Raw genomic sequence first — 26,639 nt, 5'->3', positions numbered from 1 at the left:
AATCAAACATGATAAAGTAGACTTCAGATGCATGATCGACAGTTGATTTTGTTATTCGACTATAAAATTAGGTAATTTTCAAAATTAACGGGCGCTGATGTTCAGCTCTTGAACCCACGCGTGGATCGATAGCGATGACTGTATTTAGTAGGATAATAATAATAATAATAATCCTGTTCAGCTCATGTTCTCAGGCGAGCAGTAAACAAACTGCCGTCACTCTTGTATCATTCCTTTGTCTGATGATAACGCTGTTAACATAATAGATGTCGTTATGGTCCATCGCATAATTGTACTGGCTAGTACTCCGTACTTAACAGATGCTGAATTTTGTAAGAGGCGACTTTGTTTCCCGAACTCATTCTGAGGGAGGTGGCCATCGCATCTGTCCGGCCTCTGACTTGCAAATTTTCGATTTGACAATCTTATTTGACTTTGAACGGACATAATAATTCATTTAGTTATTTCTTATTTACGTATAACAAGCGCGGACCTCCAATATCAACGAGCCATGTGGCCTCTGCAGACCTAGGCTCTCCCAACTTGATTTTTTTTTAGGAAAAAAAAAAACTAAGCGGAAAGCAGCACGCTAGTGGAGTACTAGTGCACAATGATCGATCCAAATAATATGCAAAGTAATCTATGATTCCTAGAAATCATTAGACCTACTTTATTCCTTGTTTTGCTCCTTAACTGGCAGCAATCAGGACAGAGCTCCATCATGAGATATGCTATTCTGCCTGCAGTGCATATCTGAACACCAACGATGCTGAGCAATTGTCTGTCTGCCTGTCCGAGTGAGTGTCTGGAACAACGCATCTTCCGTTCTTCCCTGCTTCTTTTAACGACTACTACAGTACTACTACTAACCAACCTTTAGTGACGTACGAGTACATCACACAACCTTGTTGTTGAACCTGAAGCATCCTTTTTTTTAGTTTTTTTATTAATCCTGTCAATCAGCTTTTGACGGGAACAGTCGGCGACTTGGATTGGGGATGCTGGATTTCTTTTTTAAGGAAAGGATGTGATGGATTCATCATGGTGGAATTTCGCTCCAAAGAAAATCTCCTAGATTTTTTTCACTTGATTACTCTGGGCCAGGGCTACCTCTAGCCAAACTGGGCCTCTCAGATAGTACGCTCTAACGGGCCTGTTTCGTTCGGCTCCGAGTCATATTCTGGCCCGTACCTTATTGGGCTGCCCTGGCTTGGCAGAGAAAAGATGCCCGCTACAATACCATACCATCTTGTTCCGCTCCCCCGTTTATTCCTCGCCGGAGCATAGCGGGGCGAAGCATCCGAACTCCGAAAACCCCAGGGCAGCGAACGCAGCGGCCAACCGTCCCCTCCGCCCCGCCCCGCAGCCATGGCTGCCACCGGCGTGGTCGCCGAGCCCAAGACCAAGTACGATCGCCAGCTCAGGTAACCCTTTGACGCGCATCTGCGCTCTCCCTCTCGCCTCCACTTCCTCCCAGTCTCCGAGTGGTCGATGGGTAGATTCCGAGCGCTTAGCGTCGGTCGATTCTAGGGTTTAGGGGTCCTGCAGCGATGTAATTCTGCTCATTTGATTGGGTTCGAGATCCATCTGGATGTGCTGTGCCTGTCGTGACTAGGGTTTAGGCTCCTTTTGTTTTTGGCTCTGCTTGCACATTGTTGGGTACTGATTTAGTTATTGCTGCTAGGTTGATCTGTTATGCACAAAGGATATCTAATAGTGTTTTACTTTACTGGTTCTAGATGAGCAACTGAATAAGTTGACCTGGGTAACGGGTGCTTCTATTGCCTAAGCTAACAACTCCATATAAAGTTACTAATTATCTGTTGCCTTTGTAATTATGGGAGACAGCACTTTGGTCAGTACAAATATCAGAACCTGACTATAATAAACCTTCAATGTCTATAAATGTTGTCAATTAACTTATCTTTTCCTAGGTTGGTGATTTCTGGTTGCCCTCACAGCCAGTAGCTCTACTGCCCCTGTTTTAATCTGCTTGGTTTGACTTTAGAGTTTAGACTGCATTATGTTATGCATGGCACATGTCAGTATGATCAGTGACTTACCATTACTTTGAAATTAAGCTAATTACAGCCATCAATTCATTACCTACTGGTCGTATTCATTAGAGCACCTCCAATGGTTTGGCAATTTTGGTTTGGCATTTGATGTTGTTTGCCAACTCCCAATTACAAATGCAAAGAAAAAAATATGTTCATCCCCAAGGGTTTGGCATTTTTGACTTGGCAATTACCTAGTGGACCCGACAAAATCTATGCCCGCGTCTTTCTGTCCCACGCCGCTGTTTCTTCGCGCGTTTTTGCCGTCGCGCCAAGGGAGGCGCCGCCGCTCGTAGACGTTCCTGTCCGGCACTAGTAGACGTTCCTGTCCGCCGGTCGTAGACGATCCTGTCCGGCGCGAAGGGAGACGTTGTTCCTGTCCATCGCGCGAAGGTGGGAGGAGCACCGGCGTTGGTTCGTGTCCGCTCGCAGAGGTTCGTGCCTTCGTGGACCTCATCCCCAGCTGGAACTTGCCGCTACCTGGACGTCATCCATAAAGCAGTCGCAGGAAAACCGGACGCGAGTGTTTACCAAACCATCAGCCAACTCGCAAATATGCCAAGGGAAGCCTCTCAAATGCCAAGTTTACTAAAATGGCAAACCCGTTTGCAAAACCGTTGGAGGAGTGTTTTTTACCTTTTTGCCAAATAACACAAATGCCAAACTAGAATGGCAAACCGTTGGAGATGCTCTTAGTTGTTGAGGCAACAGCAAAATAGCCCTAGTTTTCTGTTGCGAGTTCTTATGAGCTGGTATTGTGTATTGGAATTATTAATCCATGACACAAGCATTGTTTATTAAAACTAAGGAAATCCATTCCGTCATTTAATTTGTAGCTTGTTAGGTACAATGCTTATTATTTGTCCAGATTATTCTACTGCCTACTTGATCAGATAGCATGCCCAGATATTGAAAGACACCTGTTATGTGTTAATTGAAAAAGCGCAGGATATGGGGTGACCAAGGCCAGGCTGCACTGGAAAAGGCTAGCATATGCTTGCTTAACTGTGGTCCTACTGGAACAGAAGCTTTGAAGAATCTTGTTCTTGGAGGAATAGGAAGTGTGACTGTTGTTGATGGCTCCAAAGTTGAAGCATCTGATCTGGGGAACAATTTTCTGTGTAATTTCTTCACTGTGTGATTCCACCTGTTCTTCTGAATTCATCCCCACGAAATTGAAGGAGCTCATATTCTGGTACCTTAAATTTGCATGCAGTGGATGAAGGATGTTTGGGGCAACCAAGAGCTAAATCTATATGTTCTTTCCTACAAGAGCTTAATGACGCTGTTAAAGCCAAGTTTGTTGAGGAGTTTCCAGCGCATTTGATAGACACTAACCCCTCGTTCTTTTCCCAATTTACTGTTGTCATTGCTACCCAGGTTTGTTCTTCAGTCTACTTTTTTCATGTAAACTGGAAGAGCTTGATTAGTCTGCTGGTGCTAGCCAGAACTTTTGGGTTTATGAGCACTTATGTTTTACGTGAAACAAAAATGTTTAAGAGATGAAACCAGCAAGATGAATATAAGAAGATTTCTATAACCATAAATGTCATAGCTCAATTTATGTTCTAATAAAGTTTATGCTTTATGAAAAGTTTTATATGAACGAATGATTCTTATTAACATACTTTGAATGTTATGTCTCTCCTATGTACCAGATAGCTTTTGAATTATTGTTACGCCAGAGCAGTGCATTGATTTGGTGCATTAGGCAAACATTATACCTTGTGCATCAGTTATAAGAGCAACTCCAAGAGACTTTCTATATTTTTTCTAAATGCTAGGAATAGAGGTTTAGGTGAAAAAAATAACTTCCAACAAATTTTCTAAATGGTTATCTAAATATAGCCATATTCTATTCCTGATTTTTTGCTAGCCAAAAATAGAAGACGGGAATGACTCTCTAGAGTATGCACGAGATATAGAATAGCTGTTGGAGAAGGAAAAAAAATATAGAAAGTGATTTTTATGCAAATGACTCTTCAAATAATGATTTAGAGAGTGAGATTTAGAAAGTCTTTTGGAGATGCTCTAACTGCATCAGTTATAACCCAGTTTCTGTAGACATGGTGCTTTGACAGTAATATAGCACTGGACCAAACCACTCACTGTTCTACCAAATGCATACACAATGACTACTTGGCACTGGTGACGGAAAAACGTTGCACTAAGGGCTCGCTGGAAGAGACCCTGGAGTATTTTTGCCTGGATAGGTCTTTGCCTGTGCTCTGTTTGGATGACCCTGATATGCTTCCTGAACCAGGCGAGTGCAATGCTCGTCCAGGCAACCAATTTTGAGCGCCTGGATCAATGTTGCCTGGGCTAATGGTAGTGATTAGTTGCTTAAATGTCCGTAAACTAACATACAATGATGGAACACAACCTAATCAATATTGTTTATTTTTTTAAAAAACTAATTAAATATGTTGAGATTTATTATTATACACATACAAAATTAAGTATAGTTATTTTTATTATAATATTTTTTAGTTAATCTAGACTAATAACATTAATCTAAATCATCTAGTTTTTTTAATCAAACTATATAAGTACATGTTAATCGCACACCATATATATTTAAAAGCGCATTGATGTTATGCATACTCTCTCATTAGCATTCTTAGGCATAGGCCTTCAACCAAACAGGCCCTAAATTAGCACTTGTTCGATATGTCCCGTCAATGATTGGCTGGCTGTTAAATTTGTAGTTGAAAATATAGTTTTCCCATTGCTTATTTGGCCATGGGCATAAGTGGATTTTAGGCCAGAGGCATATTTTGACAATACTTGTTTCTGTTGTTTGCCTTCTTTTTCTACATAATAATATAATATGGTTTCGGTCTGTAGCGCTTCAGTTTGATTATTCCTTCAGGTTTTATTGACACTGGTGCTAGTAGAGTTTTTTAATCTTTGTTTTATAGTATTGCTGGCAAAACATTTGTTTGCAATATAACTCAAAATATTTTTTAATGCGCTGTTTTTTCTTCTATGTTACAGCTTCCAGAGAGTTCTTTACTGAAGCTAGATGATATCTGCAGGAAAGCAGATATTGTTTTGGTTGCTGCACGTTCATATGGTCTAACCGGTTTGGTCAGGGTTAGCGTCAAGGTACTTTGATATATTTATGTCGAAACTAGTCTCTTTAGTATGAAAAAATAATTAATTATTGTGACATCACAGTTGCAGATAGCAAGACCTTGTGATTTTGAACGCTCATACATTCATAGTTGCGTATGAGTACAAGGCCTTGCTATCTGGGTCACGATGTATGTGACTTTTTCCCCTTTTTTGGGAGTTATGTCTCTGCTGCCTTGGGGGGAAGTCGTAACAAAAGCATTTTGGGAAGATTCACATATTTATTTATTCTTGTCCAGGAGCACTGTGTCATAGAATCAAAACCAGACCACTTCTTGGATGATTTGCGACTTCACAATCCATGGACTGAACTAAAGCAGTAAGAATATATTCATACCTTAATTTTGCACATAACAGTGTGCAATAGTTTTGTCATTATACACAAGTTCACTGTTATTGTTGACACTTATGTTTCGCAGATTTGCAAAATCAATTGACATAAATGATAAAGATCCTGTTGTCCACAAACATACTCCATACATTGTTATCCTTGTGAGACTTGCAGAAAAATGGGCAGATGCACATGATGGTAACATGCCGTCAACTAGGCAAGAGAAAAAGGAATTTAAGGTACATTATTTAGCAACTCTTGAGTCATCAAGTAAATGAACTGTTATTGTGTTTTTTTAAGATTGTCAAAGCATTGACTGATTGCTACTTTTATCAGGACCTAATTCGAGCCCATATGCTTAATATAGATGAAGAAAATTACAAAGAAGCTGTGGACTCTTCGTATAAAGTCTCAGTCACTCCAGGAATCAGTAAGTTGACCGAAAGGGCTAGTTCCTAAATTTATGGTTTGGCATGTTCATGTATTTTCTGCATTTGTGTCAGTGGTTGTTTCACATATCCTTTTTCTGAATCTTCCTATCTTAATATGAAAAATGTTCTCGAGCCTAGCACTTTCAATAGATAGCTTATCCTATATTTTCTATCAAATGCTCAGCTGAACTTTTTGGATCTACAATTTTACATAGATTAGATTTCAAGCATTCCATCCAGACTTCATTATTGTTGGATGTTTGATGTCACATGTGAGTGGTCTTTTTGCCTGATGGGACGGTATCACATTTTAATTGATTGCTGCAGTGAACAACAGTTGCAATATCTCTACCAGTTTCTACCTTGTGTGTATTCCCTTTCCGAATTTTCTAGGTACTTGATCACGAATTACAATGCTGATCCGCGTCTGTGCACTTATATATTTTTCTAACACTACCATGCCACTCATTTTTGCTGCAAACATATGACAAGATATTCACAATTACAGAGCTCTTTTGTGAACTGTATATGTATAATGATGATCCCATTTGAGATTTGGTGCTTTCTTACCTGTTTAGATTTATATGTAGATGTGGGAGTGGGAGGGGGGATCCATTACTTGGTTCTAACCCTCCATTTTTTCCATGTCTCATATCCCAATCCCAATCCCACCCTCATTTCCCTGAATCCAAACATCCCCTACAAAATCTGTATTAAAGCGATGAAACTCAGCTAGCATTTGAACATTGTATACTGATATATGCTAGTTACATAGAACAAGTTGGTGCTTGCACATTAGTAGATAGCATAAAGAAAATAGTGGCTATGGGTTATGACTTTATTTTAATTAAAATTTGTTGAAGGCTTGAAGCTGTTTCTGATTACATTATTTGGACAATAGTAGCGTACAGTTTTTTAATCATGCTCTGGATTTAACCTGAGTGGCCGTGCCAATCCTGTTGTATGGTATTATGTTCTTATTGCTTTTGGCGCACAACATGCATAGATTGACTCATACAAAATGGTGCATACAACTATAAAACATGCAGGTTCTAACTTGTGATTATTTTCTTCCAGGTAATGAGATCCGTCAGATAATTGATGATGACTCTGCGGAAGTCAATTCATCATCGTCAGATTTCTGGATTTTAGTGGCTGCTTTAAAGGTATCTGTCATATTGTGATTCAATTGTACTTAATCCCGACTTATGTTATATGCTATGATGGGCCATTCAGTAAAAGCTAGCATAAAGTTTCTTGGCATCCTTGTGACTGAATGCTGATTCATTTGTCACTGATCTATTATGTGGCCTCCCTTGCTGTTGTTAGCAGACCAGGAAGTTTCTTTTCTCTTGGTATCTTAATTGCAATTTGCTACTATAGTTCGTACCAAAATCTCAGGCCATAAATGTTGTTATGCTGTCCAAAATCTCGGCAATGAAACTTCTTGGACAATGAGCATGTGCGAGCTGCATTTGTGCTAAAATCTCAGGCCGCTAATATAACCGAGATGTCTTATACAGTATGCGTTGGACTTTGATTGCCAGTTCTAGATGTGCTTTGGGCTCAAACTAAAACTTTGCTTAAGTCAGATTGAAATGTTAAATTCATCCTTCTAGAGCTAGAACCCTGTTATAAACATGAATCCAGTGTCAAAGCATCTTCTGATTCTGAAGGAAGGCTTCTAAACTGAACTTATCCATTTCATTTGTTGAAGAAGTCCAACTTAGAAAAAGTAGAAACCCTGGGAATGTTTATACATGGAAGCTGCTTGCATAAACATAAGTTATACACAGTCCACATATAAGCTTTTTTACCATTGTGTCTATGTCTGAACTTGCGTTGCTTTCTCCTGTCTATTGATAGGAATTTATTGCAAAGGAGGGCAATGGTGAGCTACCTCTGGAGGGAACAATACCTGATATGACTTCCCTTACTGAGTAAGTGTCCTACAGTTGCCATCTCTAGTTTTTAATTCTGCTACCATTTCGTGTGGACATTGTAATGTTTCTCTTGTGTCATCTTACAGGTATTATGTAAGCCTACAAAAGATTTACCAAGCTAAGGCGGAATTTGACTGTCTTGCCCTGGAGCATCATGTAAAGGAAATCTTGAAACGGATTGGCAGAGATCCGGATTCTATTTCAAGAGCATATATCAAAACATTTTGTAAAAATTCTAGGAAACTAAGGGTAAGCTGCTTTCTTTAGATGGCATGTTTTCCCAGCCTGACATCTTATTGCCTGCTGTGGCCATTGTCACAATTAATATGTTGTAGTGATGCCTTTAATGTCTGGTTATCCATGCCAGAATGATAATAAATTGGATAAAGGCGATTTTATTGGCATGATGAGATCGCTGCTTGCTCTCACAGAAGAATAGAATAATGATTAGTGCAGGCACAACATTTAGTTTTTTCATTTAGGGACACTCTATTTAGTGTTGCACCTATAAGTGATTTCTGGTTTGATTTCAAATTTGTATATTCATAATCAATTATAAGTGTAAATAAGTAACCCAAAATGTCGTTTTTACCGGTATGTCATCTATGCTGAATAATTTCCAATGCTTAGATTTGTAGATATCGTAGTTTCGAGGAGGAATTTAGCTCTCCGATGGTCTCTGAGATTCAGAGGTATTTCACCGATGAAGACTACAGGTCAGCATCCATTGCTCTGTTTTTGCTTTTTCACCTCTATTTATTTTGTGTTCCTTTAGTTGATGTAAAAGAAAGTGCTATACATGTTCTGGATTTCTTATTAATCTCGTCACCACCCTAACTACTAGGCAATTCTAGGATGTTGCAGTGCTAGCATTTTTTTTTTCAGATTTAAAGAGAGTTCTTAAAACTACATACAATCGTAATGTGAATGCTTTCAAAATCATGGTCCTGATTCTGAGCTTGAGCATTTAGCTTGGATGGCATATATTTTATCATACATACTTCTGATATTCTGTATGATCTACTTTTTAGTTGAAATAGCTGGCCCTTTGTTCTAGATTTTTTTAGATGTCTTCTCTAATGACTATCAAACGTGTCACTGCAGTTACGCAATGAACTTCTACATTCTACTACGGGCTGTTGATCGATTGGCTGCCAATTATAGCAGATTACCTGGAGTCTTCGACAGGTACTTGAGAGAAATGTTCATTTGCTATTGGTGAACATTATTATCCCACATGTAGAGAAATGATCTGTTTTTTTTATAATACTGATTATACACTGGATTCGGTAGTGAGATTGATGAGGATATCCCTAGGCTGAAGACAGTTGCGGCTTCAGTGCTAAGTGAGATGGGTTTGAACGGAGCATCCTTATCCGAAGACCTGATAACCGAAATGTGCCGGTTCGGGGGTGCAGAAATCCATCCTGTGGCTGCTTTTGTCGGTGGAGTCGCTTCGCAAGAAGTAATTAAGGTATGTGGGCCCCTTATACAGCATTCCCTGCAATCCTGAATAGATGCATAATTCCAGGATTTCACACAATATTGGAGAAAATGAGAAGAAATGTGATTTGAATTCATAGGATGCTATATAGACACCAGTGGGAATGTTCATGCTTCTGGAATGGAAATTTTTCTATTACTTATCAGTGTTCGTTTTCCCTCTTATTATGTTTCAGCTGGTCACCAAGCAGTTTGTGCCCTTGCGGGGAACATTCATATTTAATGGAATCGACCTCAAATCTCAAGTTTTGGTGCTATAACATGGATATTGAGCGTTGTATTAGTGACTGAATTTAAGTTGGTCGAGATTTTGTGCCAGGGCACCATGCCGCAACGAAGTCTGTTTGCTAAACGAGTAGCCAAATATATATTGTTGCAATGATATTTAGATGTGTGCCATTGTCGCCAAGTAGCTTTCGCGTCCCTTTTGTGACACGGAAAATGAGCCCGAAATAAGTGGTTCATTGAGAATGCCACAGTGTCGTAATTTATCAATACTTCCGTCGTATGATTTGTGCAAGTGCCTAGCAAATTCTTAGCTCACGCGGCTGTTATGCGTGGACCAAAAGAACAGTGACTTTCCAAATTGAGCTGGTGTTGTTAGGCTATACGCCTCTGTTTGGCTTGTTACCATAGATCGCCTCAACTCATCTCTGGCCGCGCCAAAAGTCTTTGCGAGCAAAACCGGTGCTAGAGAGTAACAGAGCCAAAATGAACTGGCACCGCGTAGGCAAAGTGCTGCTCTTCGCCGTCCAAGACCGTGTTTAGTTCCAAAAAATTTTAGGAAATGTAGCACTTTTGTTCGTATATACGACAAATATGATTCAATTATGGACTAACAAAGTTTAAAAAATTTGTCTCGCAAATTACAGTTAACCTGTATAATTAGTTTTTATTTTTATCTATATTTAATATTCTATGTAATAGAGAATTTTGAAAAAATTTGAGTTTTTGGCGGAAGTAAACGAGGCCAAGTCATAGGCTAATAATGTTAGGCGTGGCGAGCTGTGGCCTACTGTGGAGACGAATCAAACGCGGCTCGGTGTTGAAAGTGGTGCCGATGTACGGGGCTGGAAGCCTGGAACTTGGCTAACGACTTGCATGTGCGCGAGGTGACGAGCACGACGACTATAGAGCGAGTGGAGCTTGTCGGCTGAGCTATCGACGCTTTCATCATTCATGGAGATGATGGAGAGCACGTAGGCACCGACATCACTGTGCATATGATCTCAGGTGTCCATCGGCAGACCAAATTTCCGCCGGCCAGTAGCCTGCTGCTAAATGGCAAATGGCCGGCATTTGTTCCTTTGACAACGCGGTTGCCGTCAGACGAAGGCTAAAGACGTGTGATAGCGAAATGTGGTTGCTACAACTAGTTTAGTTATTATAAAAATAATAATACATCTACACTGCTAGGTGCTACTGTGCTAGTACAGGCTAGTAGCGCCCAAATATCTTCCAGGTTGTGTTCATGTTTGCTTCAGAAGCAAAAGAACACATCGGTCTTGAGCAGTCGTGTTGGGCCTTGTTTAGTTCCAAAGTTTTTTGAAAAATGAGCATTGTAGTACTTTCATTTGTATTTGACAAATATTGTCCAATCATGGACTAACTAGGCTCAAAAGATTCGTCTCGCAAATTACAGATAAACTGTGTAATTAGTTATTTCTTTTATCTATATTTAATGTTCATGCATGTGCCGCAAGATTCGATGTGATGAAAAATGTGAAAAATTTTTGCAAAATTCTTTAGGAACTAAACAAGGCCTTGGTATTCAGGAGTATATATTTTTTTTATAGCAATGACGCGTTTCCTGTTTTTAGTTTGCTTCACGCTACTGGCGCCAGTGGTCGTTGATTGGCAACGTAGCAGGAGCTAGCTGTCGTCGTCGCTCGTTGGCAATCCAGGCTCATGATCTTGCAAGTTGCAACAGCCGACATAGGTTATACGAGTCCATATCCATTTACATTTGCCCAAATTCAAATATTTTTCAAACTTTGACTAACAATGAAAGAATACACATTCATATTCGCAATGAGAGTACTTTCTCCATCCAAAAAGATATAATTATAGGTTTGAGACAAGTCAAACCTTCTGATGTTTGATCAAATTTACAAATATGAATATTTTTTTATGTTTTTACATAAACTTATTATAAAAACGTTTTAAATTTAATTCAATTATACTTATTTGATATTATAAATTTTATTATTTTTAATACTTTAGATCAAATTTGAATTTGTTTAACTCCTTGTGAAGTGAAATGTTTTTGGATGGAGGGGTACCACTTCGGAGAGAAGGAACATCCATCTATCTTGGACATTGTGGCAACCACTTGGTTTACATGATATTCACACTCCCAAAAACAATCAGCATACACCCGGAAGGAAGGAAGAAAGTAATGGGCCTGGAGTAGCGAGAGACACTCTATTCTTTGACCATCATATCCAGGACACGGCGTATTGCCATGCATATATACGGAGTATAGTATAGCTTGCTTAGGCAAAGCGCGCGACCGTGATCCGCGAGCCTATCCCTTAAGTCCTTAACCATGTCAATCCCTCCGTTCCTAAATATATGTTGTTTTCGCTTCTAAAATAATTTTAACTAAATATATATTAAAAATATTAATATTTATTATAAAAACATTTTAAATTTAATTCAATTACATATATATATATATATTATTTTTTAATAAATTTATTATAAATAAAAATATTACACGAATTTTTTATAAATCAAGTCGAAGTTGTTGACAAACAAAACGTGGCGTTTAGAGACGGAGAGAGTATATCCTGTGCAAGCCTCCATATCTGTCTTTTATCTCCATCCACAGTCCACACGCAGGTTACCTAGACGTCAAGACGTGCAACTTGTCCGACCGGCAGCGGCAAGTAAAAACGCGCGTGCTTAAATCTCATTTCACAAGACAAGTAGGATTAAGCCAAGCGAGAGCACTATCAGGTCGACCCACCGTGACGTCGAGCCCTGCATCATCTATCGCCTCTCCGGTCTCCATGATTTGCCGGCGGCTGCCGCATTGGGTCTCCGTATGTTCTAGTTGGTGATCAGTTCCGGCCTTTGTTGAATAGTAGTACTAGCACTAAGATTAATTTAATCATTCTGAAAGTGTGGCTGCTTGTTGCAGAACAGGTACGCCTCCAGTTGGCTTTCGATAGTCAAACAAATTGGGCAGCCGTGATGCACTGGTGCCATCACAGCTTACTTAAGTACTTGTCAATTTGGCTTCTGTAGTTCTGTTGCGTGATCGACCAGCTGCTCCAGTTTGCTTGTGATTAGTATACTACTCGAGCCTGAGCACTGTAAGCACTACCAGAAAGGGAAAGTCCTAGCTAGCAAGGGATATAATAAACTAAGTATTCGTTTAAAAAGTTTAAGTAATAATGTCATAGCTGGCGAGCGTATATAAAAATTTGCAAGATCATTTTTCTGCGACTGATGCTCGTTGTTATATGACTGAATTTCACTTGTGGGGCGTCGTCGGTTCGACGGATATGAAACCTAATCATCAGTACTGTAATCTCCGGCGTAAGGCTTCTTGGGCAAGTGCCGAACCCAGTCAGCAGTGAGCACGCAGACCCCGCGTGAGTTGTCGCCCCCGTTCCGTTCCGTTCCGTTCCGTCGGCACCACGGCAGCTAGCTTGGCGCCGTCGCCGCACCCGCAAGGGCGACGCAAGCGGAGGCGCACGTACGGCACGGGCTCCCTCCGACTGGCCGGGTCACCTCGGTCTCGGTCGGTCCATCACACGCGGGCCGCGCAGCACGCAGAATAGAATACTACTAGTAGTAGTCTGAAATCGATTTATTAACCGTATGGTAATCGTGAGCGACGTGCTGCCCTTTTCGCAGTTCGCACGGTCCCCGTGCCGTCCGGCCGCGGCCGCCCAGCCACGTGACCCCGCCCGCCGCCGGAGCGCGCGCGGGCGCTGGGAGCTCTGCTGTGCTCCGATCCCGTCGTGAGTGGCTGCTGGGCTGGGCATGTCAACATCTGAGCAGAGCGCTGAAATATCTTCACGTCTGCACTTTCTGAAGCCACGCTTTTTTTGTCTACTCCGTACTTACCTTGTTAAGACTTACTCCCTCGGTCCACAATTAACTTCACATCCCACAATTAACTTCACATCTGAGGTTCAAAAAAAATCTCCAAATAAAAGGTCTTGATGGCATCCGAAGCTACCAGACTGGGACTGCCGGTGGCTGCAACCTGTACTACGTGCAAATAAAAAAAATGCAAACTTGCCGGAGTGTTCCTGAGCGGAGGCAAAAAAAAAAAGGAAACGATAAAATCCCATCTGTACGGTGGCAGTGATGTCAGCCCTACTTTTTAGGGGTAAAATTGTAATTTCGCATGTACAGTATCTTTCACATTTGAATCTTATATGTGAAGTTAATTGTGGACGGAGGGAGTAAGAGTACTCAGACGAGGCGAGCAGGGTCTAAGCGACGGTGACACCTCCATCACGCGCACCTCTACGTGTAAGGCCCCGTTTGGTTTGGCTTGTTCCATCATATCGAATGTTTATACACATACATAAATTATTAAATATAAAATATAAGCTATTTATGAAATTAAAAACGCAGCTACAAAATAATTCACGATACGAATCTTTTGAGTCTAGTTAGTTTATAATTGGACAATAATTATCAAATAAAACGAAAATACTAAAGTTCTTGTTAAACTTTAACAATCCAACCAAACACCCTTTAAGGCCTTCTTTAGTTAATGAAAAAAATAGATTTAGCTATTGTAGCACTTTATTTGTATTAGATCATTATTGTCCAACTATACTAACTAGGTTTAAAAAATTTATTTTATCGCGAATTACAAGTAAAATATATACAATTAGATATTTTTTATCTATATTTAATGTTGTATACATGTGTCCAAAGTTTTAATGTGATAGAAAATTTTGAAAACTAAACAAGACCTAATTGTGGATTCACACTCACCCTATGGTCAGGACTCAGGAGTAATAGCGTCATCGCGGCGGCAGGCTGTCAACCCGAATAATTCTTCCATACAGAATAGAGACGTTTATATTTGTCGTTCATTTGTCGTTCGTTTGTCGGTCAAACTCTCTTAAATTTGACTATATCTTTTCTAAAAAAATATTAACAACGTTTATATCTTTAAATAAATTATTATAAAAATAGATTCAATCTATCTAATGATACTAATTATGTGTCATAAATTTTAATATTGTTTATTGATATTTGATCAAGAGTAGGTACATTTGACTTTTTGAGAAATAATAAAACAGTTAAAAAGAGATAAAGGAAGTATGTACTAGATTTATATCCTAAAATAAATAGATTTGTCATTTTTTAAAAACAATAACCAATTTTTTTAAAAAATGAAATATAATATGGTCATTTTAGGTTATACATTTATTTGTTATTTTTTTCTAAAAAAATAGTTAAACATAAGATAGTTTGACTTGTACGGATTCTAGAAGATCATTTAAGTAGGGATGGAGAGTATTGGTGGAAATTAAATTGTGTGATTTCTTGAAATGCAAGATGAGAAAGTATTCACGGGTGATCTTCTGGAACAGGATTGAGTCATCAGGGTTTCGGTTTACTATTACAGTCATGCATAATTCTCCGTCTTCTGGAACTGGAGCGAACGAACGAACGAACGAACGAACTTGGAACAGGATTAACTAGTTGACCGTGAGTGTGTCATTCAAATCTGATGAAAGCACCGAGCAGCAGCGACCGAGAGCAGGACCGCAGCAGCAGGAGGAGAAGGTTCCAGACCCTTCCAGCAGCCGCTGCAGACCGCGCAGTGCAGTCAGCAAGTCCATCTCCACAGGCCGCCCCTCCCGCACGGCCCCACCACCCCGTCCCGAATAATTAATTACTAATTAATTAATTAATTAATCGCTTTCACCACTCCCATCCCCCTCCGCCGAACCCGCGGGCGGCGGCGTTGCGTTGGTTTGCCCCCGCGGCTAAGCAAAGAGCAGTCGCGGTCGCGGTCTCGCCGAGGCCACCGGCCGCCACGCGCAGGCCGCGCGGCCCGCCCACCTGCACCCGCCTGCCGTGCCAAGCTGCGTCACTGCCTGCGCCCCCGCGGTCCGCACCACCACATCCACACGCCGTCACGCCCGGTGCGTGCAGCCGCAGCCGCAGCCGCAGCCGGCCAGCCGAGCGAGCCGCCGAGCCCCGAGCATATCCCGCGCGCGATGGACGCCCATCCGTCCACGTCGCGACGCGGCGCCGCGCGTTCCGGTGCCTTCCCCTGATTGGTCCGCCCACGCCACCTCCCCGATTGCCTCATGTCGGTCGGCCCGGTCCGACCCCACCAACTTGGCGCACACGTAAGCCCACCACCGCCTTTCTCTTGGACGAGGACACAACCTATAAAAGGGCGCGCACCCTCACCCACACCTCCTCTCGCCAAGCACAAAACACATCACCGCATCTTTTTCCTTCCGAGCCGTACGCAGCTCCAGAGAGATCATCACCGACCCCAGCCAACCGCCGCGAGGCGCGCAGATCATGAAGCACCCGAGGACGGAGCAGGAGGCGGCGGGCGAGGTGGTGTCGCTGGCGCTGTCGCTGAGCACGGACTCGTCCACGACGTCCGACTCCACGGGGACCCCGTCGTCGGCGGGGGCGAAGCGGGCGCGGCGGAGGGGCGCCGTGGTGGCCACGTCGGGGGAGGGGGAGTTCGTCTGCAAGACCTGCAGCCGCGCCTTCACCTCGTTCCAGGCGCTCGGCGGCCACCGGACCAGCCACCTGCGGGGCCGCCACGGCCTCGAGCTCGGCGTCGGCGCCCGGGCGCTCAAGCAGCACAAGCAACAGGCCGCCGCCGCCGAAGCCAGCGGCAGAGGAGGAGACAACAAGCCGCCGCAGCAGCAGCAGCAGCAGCACGAGTGCCACATCTGCGGGCTCGGCTTCGAGATGGGGCAGGCGCTGGGCGGTCACATGAGGAGGCACCGCGAGGAGATGGGCGCCGCCGAGGCCGCCGACGCCTGGGTCTGGCGCACCGAGGCTCCGCGCACCGCTGCCGCCGCCGATCCGCCCGTCTTGCTCGAGCTCTTCGCCTAGATCGATCCGGCCGGCTGATTTCTCCATGTTTGGGGGGCTAACTCATCATCAGCGTCATTAGTAGAATCCAAAGAGACATGTAAATCATATTAGGTTGCTAGCTTAGCTGCAGCTGTGGTTGCTTCTGTAATTACGCTAGCCAGTAGTTTTTGTGTTGGATTAGCAGTTCCATTTTCGTTCGGATGCCAGAAAACTGATTCATACATATTCGATGATTCTTTGGTTCAGACGATGTGTGTCCGGTTATTGCATTCGTCAGAAATCAGATGTGTGTGTCCCGTTATATATTGCATTCGTCAGAAATCGCGCACGAGTGACTCATCAATTTGAGCCGCGGCAAGCTTTTTTTGGATGTCCCGCTGGTTAATTTCATCATCCTCATGTTTATGATGAAGATAATGCAATGGTCTCGTTCATTTAATCGTACCTTGTTGTTATGATTTCGGAACTCAACTTTTTACGTACCCACCATTAAATCGATAGATTGTTGTTCCGGTTCTTGGACCGTACATGTCCGATCCATAAACTTTTAGCATCAGGTTCTGTGGTTTTGGGACGAATAACCGAGACCAAAACAAAAGAAAGAAAGAAAAAAAGAAAGGGAATTAAGCGCAGGGCATGACTTTGTGATTGTGCAACTACTTGTAGGTTGCATTGCATCTCAGTAGGAATTTGAGGCTTTTCTCCGCGCCTGGGAAAGCCTAACGTGGGCTGCACGTACGCCCGTGGAAAACAAAATAAAATTACTATTCTTGTGTTCCCTATTCGCTCCTGCAAGTCACCTCTCGATCTTGTCCCCGGGCCCAGGTTGGAGTTGGAGCACCATGAATCTTGCCCAGGGGGCCGCCCGGCTAGTTTCATGCATGATAGATGGTCTGGTCGATGAGGATGACGACAACAGCCGGCCGGCTAGGTGCTGACTGCTATGAATGACTCCTCCGTGTCTCCTAATCTCGCTTGACCGTACGTGTGCCATCCTAGGTTGGAACCTAGGTACGTACGTACTCTATACGTCCAATAAAAAAATTCATCTATCTTAACTTTGAACGAATATATAGATTGATAATATTAACTATGATATTCTCTCCATTCCAAAATATAAATTGCCTTGACTTTTTTAACATCGAATTTGCTATGTATTATTGAGACATGCATCGAATTTGCTATATATCTAGCTAGACATGTCTAGATACATAACAAATTCAATATAAAAAAAAGTCAAAGCAGACTTGTAACGGAGAGGGAGTACAAAATAACCATAATTAGATTTTTTATTATGAATTTTATTTTTATAGCATATCTATTTGAAGCCATATATAAACATCATTAATATTTTCTACAAATTTACTCTCCCCAGCAGTCAAATAATATCAAGTTTGACCAAATCTATCAAAAGATGTATATCAATATTTATATCTTCAAACATATTTATCATAAAATAAATTCTATTATTAGTATCTATTTGAAGCCATAAATGTCATTAAACTTTCCTATAAAATTACTCTCTCAAAGTAGTCAAATAATATCAAGTTTGACTAAATTTATCAAAAAAATAGTATCAATATTTATATCTTCAAACATATTTATTAGAAAATAAATTTTGTAATTAATGCAGTGATAATTATTATACATCATAATTATCAGCTTCTTTTTGTATATATATTTGGTGAAACTTTAATTTGTTTGACTTTTCAGGAGATGACTATTCTTCTTAAGATGGAGGGTTAGCTAAATTTAGGCCTTGTTTAGATGCGAAAAGTTTTTGGATTTCGCTACTGTAGCACTTTCGTTTGTTTGTGGTAAATATTGTCCAATCATATACTAATCAAAAGATTCCTATCATGATTTACAGACAAACTGTGTAATTAGTTTTTGTTTTCGTTTATATTTAGTGTTTCATGCATGTGTCGCAAGATTTGATGTGACGACGAAGAATTTTAAAAAATTTTTGGTTTTTGGGGTGAAATAAACAAGACCTTATTAAGGAAGTCTGACTTGATGCAACCTACTGATGAGGTGCTGCGTCATCGTCGTGCTCCAGATTGGGATGTACGGAACGGTAGCATCCCTTGTGTGGCAGTGGAATGCAGACGGCAAATGGGTAGCGCGCGGTGGACTACCGTGTGCCCATTAAACTCGACACGTGGCGGTATGGTTCAAGCATCGGGAGCACATGCGCGCGCATACTATACATACAAAAATTAAAGCAGTGAAAGTGAAAGGAAGTTACAAAGGAGCGAGATGGAGCGACGAACAGTTGCATTGCAGTACTACTACCGTCTACCAGGTATACGTACAGCGAAACCTACTCGATCCCGTTCACACACGTGCGCGGTGCGTGTGGCCGGTGTGCAGCTTCGCGGGAAACTTTTCCCTCAAGCATATGCGATGTTTCTCGCACGAGTTCGTTCTTAGCTTAGCTAGCAGGTAAGCAACGACACAGTTGAAAGGAAACTACGTACGGACTACGGTGCAAGGAGAGGGGGGGAGCTCTCGAGTTACGAACAACAGTAAAAACAATTCTACCAGGTAGGTATGTACTCGTGCAGCGAATTGAAATCTACTCCAGTCCACACGTGGTCGGCTCGTGTGGTGCGCCGCGCAGCTTCACGGGAAAACTTTTCCCTCAAGCATGACGGTGTGGCGATGTCTACGACGTTTCTCGTACGTGTAAGTTGTTAGCTTAGCTAACACTAGCAGCCCATCCCCGTTCGTTCTTCGCGGCCAAGACTTGTTTGACTAGTCACCCAGACAACGCCGGCGCGGCGTCAAACGAGACCGAGCGACGGGTGCGCTCTCACTGTCCGCGGCGCCCTAGGGCCCAGGCTAACGGCGACCAGTCCACGCTTTTTCTAACGCCGTCAGTTCCGTTTCGCGGACCCTTCCGCGCTCCCCCCCCTCCCCGTCCCGGTCCCGCGGTGCGGCGTGAGGCCAGCACACACGCCACAGGCCGCGAGCGCGTTAAGACTCGAGACGACAGATCACAGAAGGTTCCCCGTCCCTTTCGTTCCCGTTCTGCCGTTCAGACCGTTCCATACGGGCGACGCCGGCACAGGCAGACGAGTCGAGTCGCCCTGGCACGGACGACGCGCTCCATCCAGCCCGAATTTCGTTCTCTCGTCTGCCCCGACGTAGAGTGCACGTGAGCAGACAGCAGAACGTCTTCCTCCTCCTCCGCTCATATAAAGGCAGCATGCACTCGCTGGAGCCAACACATCCACAACAACAAGCTGCGGCCTTCTTCCTCCGAGTTCGAGCTCGCTCGCATACATCCCGCGTCGTCGGTCCTCCGTTCACCTTCTCTCCCAACATCTTGAGCTCGATCGCAAGCCCTTAGTTTAGTTCCATTCCATCCCCAGCTGACCGTCAGGGTACATATATGGCGAAGCACCCGAGAGACTCCGGCGCCGGCGCCGTGCCGCTCTCCCTCGCGCTGTCCCTCGGCGGCGGCGGCGTGGCCGCCGAGCACGGCAGCAACAAGAGGCACCGGCGCGCGGCGGCGGGCGGCGGGGACGGCGGCGGCGAGTTCGTCTGCAAGACGTGCAGCCGCGCCTTCGGGTCGTTCCAGGCGCTGGGCGGGCACCGGACCAGCCACCTGCGGGGCCGCCACGGCCTCGCGCTCGGGATGCCCGCGCCGGCGAAGGACGACGCCAAGGAGACCACCACGAAGCAGCCAGCGGCGGCGTCCGCGAGCCACCTGTGCCACGTCTGCGGGCTCAGCTTCGAGATGGGCCAGGCGCTCGGCGGCCACATGCGGCGCCACCGCGAGGAGGCCGCCGCCGCCACCACCGCGCAGGCGCCGCCCGTCCTCCTCCAGCTCTTCGTGTAGAGTTTTATTTGCCCGTACACGGAGAGGCCATTCATCGGGGGATTTCTAGTTTGCAGTAGAGGAATTCTTTGCGTTTCAGTCGTCCGTCTGCACATTGTAGATTCACAGTACAATTGTTGGCATATTTGCCAATTGATTGATTGATTGATTGATTCATTCATTCATTTAGTTACACATGTAAATACATAACAGATTATTATTCCTTCAATTCTTTTCTGAATCTGGCACTCTGGCTGTCTCGCTGTCTTTATAAGATCGAACAATTCGCATGCTTCTTCTTATATTCTCAAACCACGATAATCAAGGTTGCTAAACAGATTAACACGAAAGGCGTTCAGAAAAGCTATGCAATTTGACAATTGTGGTTTATGCGTATAGATTGGGGGTCAATAATTCTGAGATCAATAATCTTGGGATACGCTGAATGCACCTGCGCGGTGGACCTGTACTGTAACCCCGCGTTTGAAGAGCTGTGTGATTACATTTTCGGATAGTCTTACGCGGTATAAGCAAATGAAACTGAGGCCTTGTTTAGTTCCAAAAAGTGAAAAAATTTTCGGTACTGTAGCATTTTCGTTTGTTTGTGACAAATATTATCCAATTATGGACTAACTATGATCAAAAGATTCGTCTCGTAAATTACAGATAAACTGTGTAATTAGTTTTTGTTTTCGTCTATATTTAATATTTCATGTATGTGCCACAAGATTCGATGTGACGGGAAATCTTGAAAACTTTTTGATTTTCAGAGTGAACTAAACAAGGCCTGATCAGAAACCGAAATATGGAATAGTGACGCAAACAGAAAAGTATTGGAATTGGGTAGTCAAGCTCAAGCCAAGGTCGGCCTAGGAGTACGGCCCAGCAAATTAGTACGAAGCATTTGGTCTACACTAGTTTAGCTTACACTAGCTCTACATTTTACTTTCCCCTTTTTCAATATATAGTTTCATCTCATAATTTTATAGGCTAGTTACGATATACATTATTCACGTCCTCGATCAACCGAGCACTCAGTTTTCTTCATACAGCATGAAGGAACAACATTAATGCTCTTTTTTTTTAGATAATACAACATTAATGCTCTTGAAGTAACTTTTTCACACTGAAATATACAGATCTGTGGCAATTTAGCAACTACAAGCATACCTCCACTGACCACAATTAAGCGAACAAAAACTAAGTTTCATGTAACCAGCAGCATTTTTTTTTTTGAAAATTCAACGAGAGGGAAATCCCCACCTGATTTTATTTGCATACTATATTGCAATTGACTTTGACAGCCTACATCAGTTGGATGCTGAACACAGGGGAACCAGCAGCAATTTCAGGAAGCAATGCGAGTAATAATACTAGTAAAGTACAACATTTTACTGCAATATTCCAAAAATGATTCAGCACTTACTGATGCAGCTCTCGCGCTCCAAGTGACACCATCATTCACTGACCACTAGCTTAGGCCTTGTTTAGATCCGAAAAAATTTCGGATTTCGACACTGTAGCACTTTCGTTTTTATTTGACAAACATTGTCAAATCATAGAGTAACTAGGCTTATAAAAGATTTATCTCATGATTTAAAGACAAACTGTGTAGTTAGTTTTTGTTTTCATCTATATTTAATGCTTCATGTATGTGCCGCAAGATTTGATGTGACGGAAAATCTTAAAAAGTTTTTTGTTTTCAGGGTGAACTAAACAAGACCTTAATTTTGAAAAGGTTCAAAGGTTCCTCGAAAAGTTTCACTATCATCTCTAAACAGGCAGAAGGCAAGTTCCATCAAACAGCCGTGAGAATAAATCCTGCACACTTGAAGGTTGAAGGACAAATTGTAACTCTGAGAAATATAAATATGCAGAAATCGGAAGAACAAATGTTAATTGTAAAAAAATGTTGTTGGGTATGATTAGCACCGCATCCGCATAGATAAGCGCCTCAAATAAAAGAAAGAATAATTAATGTTCAATTCAGCACTCATGGCACTACATGTACTACTAGTAGTTCCATACTTAAACACATCAGATCGCATTCAGTTATGGATCCATCTCTAAAAAGGAACTGCCTATCCGGCCTCGCATGTAGATGCAGCCCTGTTCAAGACGGCCCAAGCAACGCTCGGAACTCACGATCAACCGCATAAACTCACGCCGACAGAAACACATGTTGGATGTGGCTGCTGCCCAATTATTAATAGCAATCGCTTAATCAGGACGGGTAGGCACGCTGTGGCCGGTGTTTAGCTGTAAGTACCGAACCAATCACGGTTCAGAGGCCGCGGCGACAAGACACGCGCGCTCTGTGCCGACTGCCAAGTGCCACGTAGAGGCGTCTAGAACGGGATTAGGCTCCGCCCTCCGCGGTGCTCACACGTGTACAGTACACCTCTTCCTCCTCTCTGATTACTTCCTCGACGTCGACGGTGACTTTTTTTTTTTTTTTTTGAGATTACACAGTACAACGCAGACACTCAACACGCACGTACACTCACCCCCTATGAACACACGTACGACACGGCCATTGATCCGGCAAGCTTAATTGCGAGCTATTAAAGCACATAGATCACTTGCTTATGGGCAGTCACACACAGCCATTGTCCACTGACACAGCAACACACTGCTACTTGCAAAGCTCCAAGCCTGTATACTGCGACGTTGAATTGACTAGAATGGTACGTGCCCTCTGGACGCTCGATTCGCAATCTGGACTCTGCAGGAGCACGTTTTCATTTCCTCAGCTACTGCATGGTGGTTGCACTGCGTTGCAGGCGAACGCGGCGTCCGGCGTGGCGGTGGCGGAGGAGTGCGTGGCGCGGTTCCAGGAGCTGCGCGGCGGCCGCGCGCACCGCTTCGTGGTGTTCAAGGTCGACGACGCGCTGCAGCGTGTGGTGGTGGACAAGGTGGGCGAACGGGGCGCCGGGTTCGGCGACCTCACCGCCAGCCTCCCCGCCGACGACTGCCGCTACGCCGTGTACGACCACGACTTCACCGTCGAGGACGCCACCGCCACCGGGGAGGCGCAGGCGGCGCCGCGCAGCAAGATCTTCTTCGTGGCCTGGTCCCCTGAGGCGGCGGCCGTGCGGAGCAAGATGGTGTACGCTAGCTCCTGCGACGGCTTCAGGAAGGAGCTGGACGGCGTGCAGGTGGACCTCCAGGCCACCGAGCCCAGCGAGCTGACGCTCGACGTCCTCAACGACCACGCATCCTGATGAATGATGATGAGTGCTTGCATCGGCGTCCATACATTACGTCACCGTTGCGTACGTACACGTATGCGTTCGTATACATGGCGTGCAAGGTGGTACTACCGTGTACGGGACTACGGGGGTGCTTTGCAGGCAGCATTGGTGTGTAATTAATGGTGATATATACCGAGTCGCGTGCTTGGATTGTTTCCTTTCCTTCCTGTAACGTTGCTGATACGTATACTACACGAATAAAAGTGATGAATTGGTCGCTCTTTTTATTGATCGGAGGAGGATCATCATATGCAAGTACGACTGTTTCGTTTCTCTGTGCGTGCACGTGGTGTCCAGGCTACTGAACAGCGATGTTTTGCAACCATTGTGTACTGCTTCTACTGCTAATGCTGTGCTCACAGATCAGCGTGCATGATTACTACTAGTAGTACTGCTTCAAGGACGGCCTGACAGACATCTCACAAGACGCGACGACACGCTAGCAAAGCAGCCGAAAGAAAAGTATAAATAATAATTTAATTATACAAAAAGGATAAGGCCGGTGCCACGGCCAGCGGTCGGTGTCGATCGCCGCTGCCGCTGCTTTCTGTCTGGTTTTGATTCCCCTGATATTTTCCGCGTCCACTCTTTACCCCCGAATCCTACTATATATATATATATATATATATATATATATATTATTTGTTTATCTATTTATTTATTGTTTTCCCAGGATGCTCATTCCGAAATCCCTTTCGCGAAAAAAAGAAAACGAACCAAAGATTTTATTAGAAAAAAGTCATGGGAATAAATAAAAAAAGCAAAAAAGAGAATAAATGCACAGCGCAATTGAACTGTGCTGTGCACTCGTGCTATGTTCAAGTAGCACATACGTGTCTCGCTACGTCGCGGGAACGTAGAATACGTTTCCGGCGGCCCTCACCTCCCCACGGGCGACATCGCGTCGCGCGGACGTGTCACCAATCGCGGCCGTCCATCTCGCCATCCGACGACCGCGGAAGCTCGCAGCGGCCGCTCCGCTCCGTCGCGGGGCAGCCCACCCACCCCCCACCCTCGACCGCACCGCACGGGGGGTAACGCGGTGGAAAACCCGGCGACCATATCAAAACACGAGGCGTCCCCGCAGGACTGGTCACTCGGCACGCAGGCAGCACAGCAGCAGCAGCCAGGACCCCCCTCCCTGCTCTTTCCCCTCCTCGCTTCGCTTCCTCGGCGGATTCCTCCTCCTCCTCTCGTCCGTGCCCTTCCGACGCGCGAGCTCGCCCGAGATGGTAAGGCCCCTGCTCCCCTCCGCTTCCCCTCCCCCCGCGCGCTCTGGTTGCCCCCCAGATCGGCGCGGGGGCGTGCTTGTTCTGCGCCTGATTTCGGGCCTTTCATTCTCGCGGGGCGGTAGCGTAGCGCTTCGGATCTAGTTGGATTCAGTGGGGATCGCGGCCGCTCGGCTTGCTCATGGGCTGATTCGTGGTTTCCTCGGGAGGGAATTCTGATCGGATCGTGGGGGGTGTACATGGTTCCGTGTGTGATGGGGACTGGGGGAGACGCTTGAGACCCAGAATCCTGGCCCGCGTGGCGAGATTCCGCGATCTGTGATTTTGATGTCGGGCGCTTTCGAGTCCTAGCTGCGGACCGGAGAGTGGTGCGCGGCAGCTTGGATTTGGATCCGCGGTTGTTTGCACCGTGGTGTGTGAAATCGAGCTGTTTAGATCTAAGTTCTGCGAGATGCCGTGGCGGTGGAATCTCGATTGATCCGTGTGTCTCAGCGCCCATGTAGCTCGTGTGACTGCAATACATCTGCTAATTTGGTTCTCGACGTCTTAGGGTTACACCTGCTGCTCCGTAATCCTGTTGAGTCTCGTGTGGATCTGTTGACTGTAGGTTCCAGACTTCCAGTAGCACACTAGCACTGCCATTGACCAGGAGTTGCGCAGCTACGCTGGAATCTCTATTGGTAGTGTACTCTGTTAGTACTTGCTAGGCGTCTCGAGAGAAATGACTTTCGTGTTTAGGGACTAGTGCACTCATGTTAGAGTCAGGACTATAAGCTGAAATATCTAATATTAGCAGTTTCTGTACTGGTTCAATTGCAGCCTGATTTGGGCCTGTTTGGATGCACCAACTAAATTTTAGCTGGCTAAGTTTAGCTGCTAGGTTTCCAAACAGCCCAGCTAAAAGACCAGCTAAAGTTTAGTGAGTCTATTAGCTGAAACATCCAAACACCCAGCTAAAATTTAGCTGGGAGAAGTTTTAGCTGGCTAAAATTTAGCTTTGAAATTAGCTAGCTAAACTTTAGTTGGGTGCATCCAAACAGGCCCAGAATGCTGGGGACAGTTGGCTGTGCATCCAAACTGTCTCTTAACTTACGAGTATAGTAGTACTTCGAGGGAAACTCAACTTTGTATTTCCAGTTAACCATGATTTAACTTGTTGCAGGCAAATGCAAGATCGGGTGTCGCTGTGAATGACGAGTGCATGCTGAAGTTTGGCGAGCTGCAGTCGAAGAGGCTGCACCGCTTCATAACTTACAAGATGGATGACAAGTTCAAGGAGATAGTTGTGGACCAGGTTGGGGATCGTGCTACCAGCTACGAGGACTTCACAAACAGCCTCCCTGAGAATGACTGCCGATACGCAATCTATGATTTTGACTTTGTGACTGCAGAGGATGTCCAGAAGAGCAGGATATTCTATATCCTATGGTATTGCTTGTGCCCTCGTGTTTGCATCCCTTGTTGCTGTTTGCTGTGAAGCTGCTCACTCATGAGATGTTTTGCTTCTGAATTCCAAGGTCCCCAGACTCTGCCAAGGTGAAGAGCAAGATGCTTTACGCAAGCTCTAACCAAAAGTTCAAGAGTGGGCTCAATGGCATTCAGGTGGAGCTCCAGGCTACAGATGCAAGTGAAATCAGCATTGATCAGATCAAGGATCGGGCACGCTAGGCGCAGTGCACCGCCATCACGTGTTTCATGATCATGCATCATGGACTCGCCTACTACTGTGGATTTGTACGCCATTATAGACTTGGTGCTGTGAAAGACTGCTTGATGATTTGCAGGTTTGTTGCTGTGTAAAAAAGGTCCTCGGCTTCCAGAAGACCATGAAGGTTTGGATCTATCATGTAATTCCTTGTTATCTGCCAATTATG

The 26,639-nt window shown here is 44.3% G+C and overlaps 5 protein-coding genes across 6 annotated transcripts in view; all 5 read left to right on the top strand.

Annotated features, from left to right (window-relative positions):
* Positions 1,249–9,968, top strand: LOC110431015 (NEDD8-activating enzyme E1 regulatory subunit AXR1-like). 2 transcript variants are annotated; one of them, XM_021449503.1, is made up of 14 exons: positions 1,249–1,424; positions 3,006–3,178; positions 3,274–3,437; positions 5,055–5,165; positions 5,432–5,511; positions 5,612–5,762; positions 5,860–5,953; positions 7,032–7,120; positions 7,821–7,894; positions 7,984–8,146; positions 8,528–8,613; positions 9,002–9,085; positions 9,215–9,371; positions 9,577–9,968. In XM_021449503.1, the coding sequence occupies exons 1-14, from the start codon at positions 1,369–1,371 to the stop codon at positions 9,658–9,660; spliced, it is 1,566 nt and encodes a 521-aa protein (XP_021305178.1). In that variant the 5' UTR covers positions 1,249–1,368; the 3' UTR covers positions 9,661–9,968. The 2 variants fall into 2 exon arrangements, with proteins under 2 accessions (XP_021305178.1, XP_021305174.1); XM_021449499.1 differs by having other exon boundaries at positions 9,191–9,371.
* Positions 15,826–16,736, top strand: LOC8057369 (zinc finger protein ZAT5). Its single transcript, XM_002466151.2, has one exon. The coding sequence runs from the start codon at positions 15,923–15,925 to the stop codon at positions 16,472–16,474; it is 552 nt and encodes a 183-aa protein (XP_002466196.1). The 5' UTR covers positions 15,826–15,922; the 3' UTR covers positions 16,475–16,736.
* On the top strand, positions 19,658–20,523 carry LOC8057368 (zinc finger protein ZAT12). Its single transcript, XM_002466150.2, has one exon. It carries the CDS (start codon positions 19,854–19,856, stop codon positions 20,301–20,303), a length of 450 nt encoding a protein of 149 aa, XP_002466195.1. The 5' UTR covers positions 19,658–19,853; the 3' UTR covers positions 20,304–20,523.
* Positions 22,815–23,767, top strand: LOC8057046 (actin-depolymerizing factor 3). Its single transcript, XM_002466149.2, has 2 exons — positions 22,815–22,969; positions 23,066–23,767. Exons 1-2 carry the CDS (start codon positions 22,871–22,873, stop codon positions 23,504–23,506), a joined length of 540 nt encoding a protein of 179 aa, XP_002466194.1. The 5' UTR covers positions 22,815–22,870; the 3' UTR covers positions 23,507–23,767.
* LOC110431716 (actin-depolymerizing factor 3) overlaps positions 24,341–26,639 on the top strand; it is a 2,382-nt gene continuing 83 nt past the window's right edge. The window contains exons 1-3 of the mRNA XM_021451117.1: positions 24,341–24,768; positions 25,928–26,193; positions 26,283–26,639. The exon at positions 26,283–26,639 is cut by the window's right edge and continues 83 nt beyond it. Of these exons, the coding sequence (XP_021306792.1) occupies positions 24,766–24,768; positions 25,928–26,193; positions 26,283–26,433 (420 nt within the window). The 5' untranslated portion in view covers positions 24,341–24,765 and the 3' untranslated portion in view covers positions 26,434–26,639. The remainder of the gene's footprint in view (positions 24,769–25,927; positions 26,194–26,282) is intronic.

Source organism: Sorghum bicolor, chromosome 1, assembly GCF_000003195.3.
Source record: "Sorghum bicolor cultivar BTx623 chromosome 1, Sorghum_bicolor_NCBIv3, whole genome shotgun sequence".
Taxonomy (NCBI): Eukaryota; Viridiplantae; Streptophyta; class Magnoliopsida; order Poales; family Poaceae; genus Sorghum; species Sorghum bicolor.
Note: the sequence above shows the minus strand (reverse complement) of the source record. Positions and strands in the feature narration are given on the sequence as shown.